We start from the raw sequence: 13,708 nt of genomic DNA, 5'->3' as shown, positions 1-13,708 counted from the left end.
TGTGCTAAAATACTTAGCGCATGCGCACTGCGTACCATGCGCATGCGCAGTTTTGCCTTAATCGCTCCGTTGCGAAAATCGGCAACGAGCGAACAACTCGGAATGACCCCCATAGGGTGTATAATCCCCAGATGTATCTCACACATCACACAGTACAGTATATAGGGTGTATAATCCCCAGGTGTATCTCACACATCACACAGTACAGTATATAGGGTGTTTAATCCCCAGGTGTATCTCACACATCACACAGTACAGTATATAGGGTGTATAATCCCCAGGTGTATCTCACATATTGCTCAGTACAGTATATAGGGTGTATAATCCCCAGGTGTATCTCACACATCACACAGTACAGTATATAGAGTGTATAATCCCCAGGTGTATCTCACACATCGCTCAGTACAGATTACAGGATGTATATAATCACCAGGTGTACAACACACGTCGCACAGTACAGTATACAGGGTGTATAATTAATTACCAGGTGTATCACACACATCACACAGTACAGTATGTAGGGTGTATAATCCCCAGGTGTATCTCACACATCACACAGTACAGTATATAGGGTATACAATCCCCAGGTGTATCTCACACATCACACAGTACAGTATATAGGGTGTACAATCCCCAGATGTATCTCACACATCACACAGTACAGTATATAGGGTGTATAATCCCCAGGTGTATCTCACACATCGCTCAGTACAGATTACAGGATGTATAATCACCAGGTGTATAACACACATCGCACAGTACAGTATATAGGGTGTATAATTCCCAGGTGTATTTCACACATCACACAGTACAGTATATAGGGTGTATAATCCCCAGGTGTATCTCACACATCACACAGTACAGTATATAGGGTGTATAATCCCAAGGTGTATCTCACACATCGCTCAGTACAGTATACAGGGTGTATAATCACCAGGTGTATCACAAATGTTGCACAGTACAGTATACAGGGTGTATAATCCCCAGGTGTATCTCACACATCGCTCAGTACAGATTACAGGATGTATAAAATCACCAGGTGTATAACACACGTCGCACAGTACAGTATACATACTGGTCACAACAATGCGGCAGATATTGAGCACTGATCAGGATACTAGAAGTGACACAGAGCTGCAAGATTCAGCAAAGGCCTACTGTACTGTACTATATGTATACTGCTGGTCACCAAAATGCTGCACTATCCTACTATATACTGCTCACAATAATGCAGCACAGAGATAGTATACTTGACACAGAGTTGCAAGATACAGCAATGGCCTACTGTACTGTATTACTATAATTATATACTGGTGGTCCCCAGTCCCCACAATGCAGCACACTGAGCACAGATATTTGCAGCACACTGAGCACAGATATGGAGCGTTTTCAGGCAGAGAACGTAGATATTTTCAGCACACTGAGCACAGATATTTGCAGCACACTGAGCACAGATTATGGAGCTTTTCAGGGAGAGAACGCAGCCACGTCCTCTCCGTTCAATCTCCAATGCACGAGTGAAAATGGCAGCGACGTGCGGCTCTTTATATAGAATACGAATCTCGCGAGAATCCGACTGCGGGATGATGACGTTCAGGCGCGTTCGGGTTAACCGAGCAATGTGGGAAGATCCGAGGCTGCCTCGGAACCATGTAAAATAGGTGAAGTTCGGGGGGGTTCGGATCTCGGAGAACCGAACCCGTTCATCTCTAATATTTAGTCATTTGTTTTGTAACCTTTGCACCTTTAGTATGAAGTAGGACTGGAAAAAGTGCAGTTTAAAGTATGAACTTTATTTTGATGAAAAGGAAAAAGCTAATTGCATTACAACATATGATTAATTGATGACATAATGTAAATGTCCCCTAGCTCTAGTATTGATGCTGATTACTTTGCTTCAATGGGATCTGTTTCAACATACAGCCAACTTTTCTTAAAGCACAAATCAATTTGCACTTTATGCAGTCCTTACTTTAAATGACTTATCTATCTGATATATGGCTAAACTGATAATACTTACTAGAATAATATGATTTGCTGCTTTATAATTCTGTTTCTAATAGTACATTGTATTTTATGTAAAATAAAGTTTGCATCCTTACCAAAATGCATGCAAAAGAGATGCAGTATGTTCTAAAAATTTTGGTAAAAACAGATGGGAATGGCGGATCTCCATAAAATGACCCTGCTGAACAACATTTTGCAAGTATCATGCTGTGATATAAAAGGCCAAATATTATTCTATTATATTCATTCCAGTTGAATTAAAAAACCCATATATTCAACAGAAATGTATATAGGTAAATAGGATAGGTGTGCTTATAATTAATCATAATGGCTACAGGTTGGTAAATAAAAATAAAGAACAATATAACAATAGCTTTTTAGGGGTTTATTTATTAAAGTACAGGTTTTTAAGAAGTGGAGATGTTGCCCATAGCAACCAATCAGATTCTAGCTGTTATCTTCTAGAAAATGTTAAATAAATAATAAATAGAATCTAATTGGTTGCTATGGGCAACATCTCCACTTCTAAAAACCCCCAATTTAGTAAATATACCCATTAGAATGCAAAGTATATTAACATTTATATTTATATGTGTTTGTGTAGGTTATCAGCCTAAGGCAGTGGAATGGTTAAGTGCAACCTGGTGGATAGGCAAGTACACCGCTTTCACACAGAAAACCAAATTGTCAGGTCAAGCATTTGGACCCAGTCATTTGTGGATCAATGCAGGTTCTTTTTCTGTGTCAAAGGGGTGAACCCAGATCTAAATTCCCGGGACTTCGACCTTGGTTGTCACCAGGGACGAAGTCACATGAATTGCGACCCAAGTTGACCCTTTCACACAGAAGAAATATCTATGTTGCTAAGCAAATTACCGGGTAAAAATGCTTTTCCTGGTAACTTGGTTTTCTGTGTGAAAGGGGGTTCAGGATGAGACCGAAAAAAATCCCAGCACTCAAATGCCAGGTAAAGTCCTGTTTTTTCTCCACTTTTTGTATGAAAGTGGTGTAAGGGGCACATTTAACAATGAGTGATATTCTTGTTATCACTCCTTACTAATCTTAAATGGTGTCCCAAACAATTAGCTCCTAATTGTCATGTGTTTGAAAAATTACAATAAGAAGCTGATTAGTTGAAGCACCATTTAAGAGTAGCAACAAGTGTTTACTAGCATATAACTAGTTGTTAAATCTGCCCCTAAATACAAAAAAAAACATAAGTTTGCTGATATAATCAGTAGTAAAGACTTTGTCAGGACTCATATGAACTGAATCACTATAAAGCAAGTTGAGCTGCCCATACATGGGTTAAATCAGTTTCTCTGATAGGTGAATGGCCATATAAGGTATGTAGGAAAATCTATAATACTTAGGACAGTATTAGTATATTCAGGCAGTGACCACATACATAGATGCTACTTTTGTGTGACTTGAATTTACTGCCAAATGTACCTCTAGCAGTCACTGTTATATACAGTATGTGCTGGTAAAAGGGTAAAAAGGTATTTTGTGTTGCTCACCATGGAAGCCTAATGCATTTTATCGTTGTAAACTACAGTACTGGTAGCACACACTCATGCATGATAAATATGTTTTGCGGCATTGTAAGATTTTAAGAACACTGTACAAATGTAATAATGCAATTGTGAAATTGTGGGGTTGTTTTGTATGGTTTTTGTAGGGTTTTTGGGGGGTAGGGGTTGGAAGGGGGTTGTTAACACTAAACAAACAAATGTGTTATTGTTTTTCTTAAGGTGGGTACACACTAATAGATATATCTGCAGATCAATTGATCTGCAGATATATCTATGTACGGATCGGGCAGTGTGCTGTGCATACACACTGCCCGATCCGTCGGGGGACTGATGTCATGAACTGGGCGGGCGCCTTTACTCTTTCAGATTGGATAATGCATACATATGGCAGTACAATGGCCAAAGCAACTTTTTATTTTATGCTTAGGTAGATAAAGCTGACATAATTGCAAAAATACATGTTTCCTGAATCTTTCCCTTATTTGCATCATACACTTAGCACAGACGCAAAACATTACCCCAATATGGTATTGCATAGTTCCCCCTGGGTGTGGAGATACAAGTTTGTTTTGTTTGTCTGATATATAATATTTGTTTCTTCAACATAACACCTCACAAACAATAAATGATCAGAGCTATCTCTGCTATGATATATATATATATATATATATATATAGATATATATATATATAGATATATAGATATATATATATATATATATATATATATATAGAGAGAGAGAGAGAGAGATATCAAATTTATATATATATATATATATATATATATATATATATACACACATATATCATTAATTAATTATCTAGTTAAGTTACTTGGTTCGTGGGGTACAGTACTTTCAGAACTATTGGAGACTTTGTGTTTTTATTGCATTTCAATGTGTTGATTATGCCACTGTCTTATCACCTCTTGATTTACATTTCCAACCTATTACATGTGAATGTAAAACAGAAACAAAATGAAATTGGCTGCATTCAGGTTGTAATGGACAGCAATTGTTTACATGCATTTTTTACTAATATTCTGTGAAAGTACACCAAATATGCTATATCACTTAAAAGCTAACTATATAAATGTAACTTTTCTATGAAAAATGTGTATTCTGTAATGTGTCCTATTATAGATAAATGTATTTTAATTCCCTTATGCACCTTATAATAATTTTAGCAAATAAGTACATTTATTAATATATATATAAGAATAAAAGGCGGCACTCCAATACTTGCATAGAAAAGTGTAAGCTTTAGTGATACATTTCCATTGTCATCGTCAACGTTTCAAGGTACACAGGCCTTTTCGTCAGGACGTTTGCAAAGGTGAAAGTCAGTACAAATAAAGCATCCTTGTCTGGTTCAACTTCATGTATATTGCACATTTCTGTCTCTGTGACACAGCTGGATTGTTGGACACCTTGAGAAAGGTCCTGAATGGGGACCGAAACGTTGGTGAGTGATTACAATTATATGCGGAACTGTTTTGACTTGTTTTGCCCCTTTTTTTGAGTAAAGATATTACTTTAACTTCATCGTTTTTTGTCTGGAGAGTGCTATCAGTTCCACGGCTAGTGGAAAACTCTGCACTATATATATATATATATATATATATATATATATATATATATACTCCAGGCTTAGAGCTTATATTGTAGCTTGCTTAAAGAGAAAATACTGACCCATCAACACATTTGGTGATTAATATCAATTAAGCTACTTTCTGACAGTGGGGGAGATTTATTAACTTATTTTGCTGAGTAAGACAAATTTCCTTTATTTTTCCTCTTCTCTATTTCTTTATGAATGCCACATAAGAAAATTTATACCAGCCTTGAAAATGAATGGTTTTCTGTATGAACTTCTACAAATGTGTGCATATTTCATAATTAATTCATTACATTAAATCATTCTACATAGAAACCAATATGTGTTTTAAGGAAATGTCTCTGACATTATAGTATTACATATATAATGTCATTTAATATGTAGTGTAATGTGAAATTTGATCAAGTAATTCCTGTTACTGGCGAATAAAATTAAAGGCTTGTTAATAAACTGTAAGATAGTTACACACTTTCCATGTCTATGCCAAAAAAACAAAAACATAATTTGCTGAAGATTTTTCAAGTTTAGTTACAGTTGAGTAATTCTTTATAGACCAACTGTACACAGTATATCAGTGACTTCACAAATAGCACACAAAAAACCCCACCTCATTCGTTTTTTCATTTGTTCAGAACAGGCAATATGCAAATAAGAATTTGCCTTAGAACATGCCTGACAAAAGAAGTAAATCTTAACTAAAACTATAGAAGCCAATCCACAGTTACATTTTATATGTGATATGCAAGTTAAATGAAAACAAATGTCTGATTGGTTACTAGGCTGTGCGCCCAATCAAGCATTTCCTTTCATTTAACTTGAACTACAGATACAAACTAATTAATTAAAGATTCACATCTGTTAACAATGCTACAAAGATCTCTGTGATTTTTGTGAGACACGGAATACAATAAACCCAAAAGGCGGTAAAATAAAAGGATAGGTTATTGTTTAGTTGCTTCTCAGAGAATCAGCATTATTTTTTTAAACATACAGCATGTTAACCATCTCAGATAGCTCTGCGGCTCCTCCGAAAACATGAGAAACTTGTTTACAAATCTGTCCAGTCATTTGCTTATTAATAATCCGTTTTGTAATGCACTATATATGAATGATTTTATACACACAGTAATCTGTGAGTAACCTATAGTTCATACTAATTGTATTCACTTCCGCAAGCCAGTAATCATTGGGTATATAGATCCCATTCCAATCAGAAGTGGACGCAATAAAAAATGCATGTATATGTGGGTTCTAGGGAAAAATTACAGCAACCAGTGCCCTTTTTAATGACGAATAACATAATTTTGTATTGTAAATATATGTGTGTGTGTGTGTGTGTGTGTGTGTGTGTGTGTGTGTGTGTGTGTGTGTGTACACACACACACACACACACACACACACACACACACGTTATTTTTATTTGTTAAATACTTACAGATATGAACTGCACACACGTGTGGTTAAACCAAACGTATTATTTGCAGATATAAATATTAGTAGGTAATATACTGTAAAAGACAGGTTGGATGCATAATCCGAGGATTACGTTGACTCGTTTCACCACTATCTGTGCAGCTGATAAGAGGGTTGCGCTTGCTTACTTCAAACAAACCACACATCTGAGACGGGTGTAGTACAGCAGACGCGTTTACCATTATGAAACGCACCTAAAAATGAGTGATTGTCCCGTTTTACCTTATAATCTTTTCTACATATAGAAGTTTTCTATTAAAATTATTATTTAGTTTATATCTAAACAACATAAGCAAACTCGCCTTTTGGTCTAAAACTGGACCAAACGTTGGTACCAATCCGAAAAAAATAAATACTGTAAAAGACAAAATATGCTTAACTGATGTGCCTTAGAGTAAATCTACTCCCAAATACAGAGTCACTTAGTAAATGATACTTTGGAGTTATGCATTAAATGTAAACACAGGATACAATTGTACCATACAATGTTGCACGCAGCGGTTACATTTAGGAGATAAATAATAATACCAATACAAGTGGATACAACTAGAAGTTTGCCGTATTTGAAACAGGCAAGTAGCAGATATCTTGTATTACAGTACGTTATTTAAAATGTATCAATTATTGTTTAATTAAAATACCTTCAACCAATTAGCCTACATTGTAACCAATGCTTAATCTTTCAGCACTCCTAGAACAAATGAAGCTAAATTTTTACACGGTTTGTTAAACCAGTGGTTCCCATACTCGGTACTCAAGGACCCCTAACAGTCCAGGTTTTAAAGATGTCCATGACTCGGCACAGATGGTTAAATTAGAATGAATGGCCAAGCATGGATATCCTTAAAATCCGGACCAATAGGTGTCCTTAAAAACGGAGTTTGGAACAACTGGTCTAAACTAATAATAATAATAATAATAATAATAATAATAATAATAATTACAACTAGTTTATGCTGGCTGGATGAGAGCTACACATAACACAAAAGGCAGCAGCAGATACGATTACATTGTACGCTACAATTTCTGAAGCTCATCCGATAAATAATGTAATCAGTTCCTGTAACTATTATGCTCATACAAATCAGTGCAACATTGTACTTACAGGTGTCTTACACTGTGGGCTTCCAAGCTCAGAATCCCTGAAGATGACCAAAAATTAATTTAATAGGAACCTTAATGATAGCGTTTTATACTGTCGCAAACAATCCTGGATGTACATTTTGTGGTAATGAACAAGCAATGCCAATGACGATATGTTCCCCCTAACAAACTGCATTTACCTTTGTAAAGGCAGTATACTTTATAAGCAGCCAGTGGCTTGGTATGACACACAAGAACCATGTTTTCTAAGTTGTTGTTGTTGTTGTTGTTGTTGTTGTTGTTATTACTACCAGTTATTTATATAGCGCACACATATTCCGCAGCGCTTTACAGAGAGAATAATTGTCCATTCACATCAGTCCCTGCCCCAGTGGAGCTTACAGTCTATAGTCCCTACCACATGTACATGCACACACATTCGTGTTATGATTAATTAAAAAGTTCAAGAGAAACAAGCCTACAGTAATGTGTGTACTGTAATTTTCTTGCTTAATGCATTTTTAACACTTAAACGTTTGTGTTAGTATAGCTTAGAAAACGCGTCAAGCAATCTTGGATGAACACTATTTGAATCACATCCAGCGGAAATCTAAATAGCTGAGTATGTTATATCATTATTGGGAGTACTAGTAGGCCCTTTATTCTCCTGCATGAACCCACTAAACAAGAACCATACAGCACCTCAAGACATCTTATTCAGCGTCTCATCTCATACATAAACACCTTGAACCAGTGTGTTTACCTTGTAATTACGTCTGTACAAATACTGTCATTAAAGGAAGTCTGTGTCTGACAAATTATTTCTTACAGAAAGCTTATTCCTGCCCACTGTCATTCATTAAAGGTTGTGTAGGGAGTAAATTAGGGCGGACGTCAACTCAGATGATTTAGTTTTGTACAGAGTTCCCTACTCTGGTACCTCGCTTGCATATAATATGCTACACTGCATATATGGTCAGATGTGCTCTAAAATGTAAGCAGATTTATTTGCCAGCTGTATTAAATTAAAAGACGTCGGAGTTACAGACAACAGGGCCATGCACAGCACTTCAAAACAAGGATGGATAAATAAATAGATAGATAGATAGATAGATAGATAGATAGATAGATAGATAGATAGATAGATAGATAGATAGATAGATGATATATTTATTTTACTTTATTTTACATTTAAATAAGGAAACATTTAGCTGAATACATTAAAATGGAGGGAGGGGGATGCTATTTCTGAATGCTATTATAATCACACCAGCAGGACACATTACATCCAAAGTATATGTTTGTTACCCAGTTTGTTTTTTTACTAAATTGAACTTGGCTCATTGAATTAAGTAATCATACATAACAATCTATTTACATAATTTGACCAAAGTGAATCCAGGACAATTCTGTGAACAATAAATTGTAAATACCGGATCAGACTGAACGCTCATGTTGACATGTCTGAGTATTGACATGCTGTACTGTATAATAATCGTCATTGAAATGTGTTTCTTTTTGCAACAATTAATAACGTAATGAACAATATCCATACACTGTATAAGAATTAGGTTCGTATTACACAAATCACTTCTATTTACGTATGTGAGTATGGACGCAGATGATCTACAATATGTGACCTATACAATTGAAAAGATATGATTTAATTGAGTATGGTTTGCATAGTAATCTGTGTCTATTGTGTATTAAAAAATATCCGAGGTATTGGGAATCAGTCATCAAGTGCCAATACTCGTCTGAGTGTACTGTATACTGTAAAGCCCTTGCAAACAGTTTCTTATCATAGTACATCTGCCCTCTAACCCCTTATTCCCCTTTCTCAATTTCGGAAAATCACATCTAAATTAACTTCTGTTTTCTGTTTACAGAGTGTTTTTAGTGGATTACAGATAAACAGATAACGTTTTCCTACAGTTTGGATTGTTCTGTATACCTGTTTAGTAACAACTTTCCATTAACCTGTGTAATGTAGCACATACTATAGCTTAACGTGTTACTCGCTGTGTTTGCCGTTAGTGTATTGTTTGTTATATATCTGATCTGCATCATTAAGCATAAATTGAGTAACATAAATAATCCCCATTAGCATTTTTGCTCCCGTATCTAGTGTTGATGATGGTTTCAATACACAGGAACATAACTACATCCCCACAGAAAGACCTACTACAGTAACTAGCAGCAATAATATCACACAAATGACACACTCCACTTTATATCAGTAGATGGAGTGAGGCACATCCCCAATTATATCAGTATATGGCTCGAGGCACACTCCCCATGATATCAGTATATGGAGTGAAGCACATTCCCAATAATATCAGTATAAAGAGCGAGGCACACTCCTAATCATATCAGTATATGGAGAGAGGCACACTACAAATCACAGCAGTATAAATGAAGACAGGCACATTCCCTATTATATCAGTACATGAACTGAGGCACACTCTCCATTATATCAGTATATGGAGAGGGGCACACTGCCTAATAAACCAGTATATGGAGTGAGGCACACTTCAATATATTAATATATGGGGTAATGCACACTTACCGTCCTGTTGCGGTGTGTCACTTCCACTTGTCAGCCCGGGGGACTCTAGCAGACTTCTACTGCTTTCACCTGAAGTCTCCTCGGCTTGAGCTCCAACCATTTCCCCCGACTCCTCCAGATCCAACAGGTGACTGACTGAGAAGTTCTTTTTAGCCTGTAAATTGTCAAGGCTGGCTGTGATAGGACTCTCCAAGCGGCCGGCCAGCAAAGCCTGCCTGTCCATCACATGCGGGTTGTAGCTAGAAGTCATGATGTCCTACTGTACTGTATTTTAGGGAATAAACAGTTATTAGAATAAATCAAGGGTGGGATGGTGGTCGTCCTGAAAATATACAACCTTAAGTCATTCAGTACAGTCTGGTAACACAGGCTCAGAGTTTCAAATGCTGCAGATTACTTCAAAAAAGAAAAGAAAATGTATTATTGTTCTCTTAATCCAAATCCGATCGCCCAACTACAGCTTTTTCTCAGGTCCGATTCATCTTGAAGCCAAAAATTCCCTTTCTGTCCTTCCTCGTCCCCCAGTGCTAGCAGCGACTAGTGTTGCACATCAGATGATGTCTTGCAGATGTAGGAGAGACTATCCTCAGTTTACTCTCCTTATGGAGAGAAGGGGGTTACAGAGTCCTGGGATTTCTTTTTCCTGTTCAATTATTGCTTCTTTTAGTTGGATCAAGCAACTCTAGTACATCAAACGCCGCAGACTGGCATGAAGGGGGAGACTTCGCAGAGAAGAAAAAATTGGAGACCCTTGGGAGGGCACTTCGACTTAATAATAGCCTGTAATTACGTGGCAATGCCTTTGTGCTGTTCCTGACGTTTTACAGATCACCCCCTATCCCCTGCATCACAAGAACCCCCCTCCTATTCTCCAACTTTGCAGCCACCAACCAGAATTCACTATGAATGATTAAGCAACGTCTTGGCCAACAACTGATTTCAGCATTTCTCCGTCTTACCGCTGTGTTTGCGCTCTAATTACCATTCCCTGGAAGTATGTAAGGATACAGGACGACATACTGACAGCTGCACCGTGCCAGTCACTTCAAACGCTGTGATTATCTGGATTCTGAATTAACTCCTTGTGATTTGTTTAAAGTTCTGGCAAAACATGTAATTTTTATGTTTTGATAAGAGCTTCAGAGGAAAAATCTAGCAAAGCAACATCCAATTTGTTTGTGTCTCCTCAGTTCTGTGAAATTACACTGTGTACGTTGAAGTATTAAGCTGTTGTCCCAAAATTCTAAACTATCAAAATATCAAAGTAAATTACAGTATGACTATGTAATATATGTATATAATGTGTGTAACAATTGGTGAGCATACTGCTGTGAACCAGAAATAAATCTGCTATTCTATTTGTCACGTGACATTTGCAAGCACATGATAATCTACTTAACATGCCAGCTACTGATCCTACATACAGTGGGGGTCATTCCGAGTTGTTCGCTCGCAAGCTGCTTTTAGCAGCTTTGCACACGCTAAGCCGCCGCCTACTGGGAGTGAATCTTACCATATTAAAATTGCGAACGAAAGATTAGCAGAATTGCGAATAGACACTTCTTAGCAGTTTCTGAGTAGCTTCAGACTTACTCGGCATCTGCGATCAGTTCAGTGCTTGTCGTTCCTGGTTTGACGTCACAAACACACCCAGCGTTCGCCCAGACACTCCTCCGTTTCTCCAGCCACTCCCGCGTTTTTCCCAGAAACGGTAGCGTTTTTTCGCACACACCCATAAAACGGCCTGTTTCCGCCCAGAAACACCCACTTCCTGTCAATCACATTACGATCACCAGAACGAAGAAAAAAACCTCGTAATGCCGTGAGTAAAATTCCTAACTGCATAGCAAATTTACTTGGCGCAGTCGCACTGCGGACATTGCGCATGCGCATTAGCGACTAATCGCTCCGTTGCGAGAAAAAAATAACGAGCGAACAACTCGGAATGACCCCCAGTGTGCCTACAAAATAACAATACAGAAATTAAAAGTTACTCTCCTTTCTATGGTCACAGTAGGCGCTATAAGGGAGAGGTACCTTAGTACCATATGGCCTGGGGGTGCAGCTGATAAAGGGGGTAATTTAGAGTTGATCGCAGTAGCAAATTTGTTAGCAGTTGGGCAAAACCATGTGCACTGCAGGGGGGCAGATTTAACATTTGCAGAGAGAGTTAGATTTGGGTGGGTTATTTTGTTTCTGTGCAGGGTAAATACTGTCTGCTTTATTTGTACACTGCAATTTAGATTTCAGTTTGAACTAGTGATGAGCAGGTTCGGATCCTCGGGATCCGAACCCGCCCGAACTTCACCTTTTTTTTCACGGGTCCGAGCAACTCGGATCCTCCCGCCTTGCTCGGTTAAGCCGAGCGCGCCCGAACGTCATCATTCCGCGGTCGGATTCTCGCGAGATTCGTATTCTATATAAGGAGCCGCGCGTCGCCGCCATTTTTTACTCGTGCATTGGAGATGATCGTGAGAGGACGTGGCTGGCGTCCTCTCAGTTTCTATGTTCAGTGGGCTGCAAATTGTGCTGCAAATATCTGTGCTCAGTGTGCTGCAAATATCTGTGCTCAGTGTGCTGCAAATATCTTTGCTCAGTGTGCTTCAAGTGCAAATATCTACGTTGACTGCCTGAAAAACGCTCCATATCTGACTGTGCTCAGTGTGCTGCAAATATCTGTGCTCAGTGTACTAATTGCTTTATTGTGGGGACTGGGGACCAGCAGTATTATATAGTAGGAGAACAGTGCAGAGTTTTGCTGACCAGTGACCAGTGACCACCAGTATTATACGTTCTCTGCCTGAAAAACGCTCCATATCTGTGCTGCATTGTAGTATATAGTAGGAGGACAGTGCAGAATTTTGCTGACCACCAGTATTACTATATATATAGCAGTACGGTACAGTAGTCCACTGCTCTACCTACCTCTGTGTCGTCAAGTATACTATCCATCCATACCTGTGGTGCATTTCAGTTTTGCACAGTTTGCTGATCACAAGTATATACTATATAGCAGTATGGTACAGAAGGCCACTGCTCTACCTACCTCTGTGTCGTCAAGTATACTATCCATCCATACCTGTGGTGCATTTCAGTTTTGCACAGTTTACTGACCACCAGTATAACTATATTTATATATAGCAGTACGGTACAGTAGTCCACTGCTCTACCTACCTCTGTGTCGTCAAGTATACTATCCATCCATACCTGTGGTGCATTTCAGTTTTGCACAGTTTACTGACCACCAGTATAACTATATTTATATATAGCAGTACGGTACAGTAGTCCACTGCTCTACCTACCTCTGTGTCGTCAAGTATACTATCCATCCATACCTGTGGTGCATTTCAGTTTTGCGCAGTATATATAGTAGTAGGCCATTGCTATTGATATATTACTGGCATATAATTCCACACATTAAAAAA

General features: G+C 38.0%; 1 protein-coding gene across 3 annotated transcripts in view; it reads right to left on the bottom strand.

The window, feature by feature from the left end:
- Nucleotides 1–11,110, bottom strand: part of PRRX1 (paired related homeobox 1) — a 442,683-nt gene extending 431,573 nt beyond the window's left edge. For all 3 annotated transcript variants that reach the window (XM_063940301.1, XM_063940299.1, XM_063940300.1), the window contains exon 1: nt 10,284–11,110. In XM_063940301.1, the coding sequence (XP_063796371.1) occupies nt 10,284–10,533 (250 nt within the window). In that variant the 5' untranslated portion in view covers nt 10,534–11,110. The remainder of the gene's footprint in view (nt 1–10,283) is intronic.
- Nucleotides 11,111–13,708: the final 2,598 nt, after the last annotated feature.

Source organism: Pseudophryne corroboree, chromosome 9 (genome assembly GCF_028390025.1).
Source record: "Pseudophryne corroboree isolate aPseCor3 chromosome 9, aPseCor3.hap2, whole genome shotgun sequence".
Taxonomy (NCBI): domain Eukaryota; kingdom Metazoa; phylum Chordata; class Amphibia; order Anura; family Myobatrachidae; genus Pseudophryne; species Pseudophryne corroboree.
The sequence above is the reverse complement of the archived record's forward strand: the minus strand, read 5'-3'. Positions and strand labels throughout refer to the sequence as shown.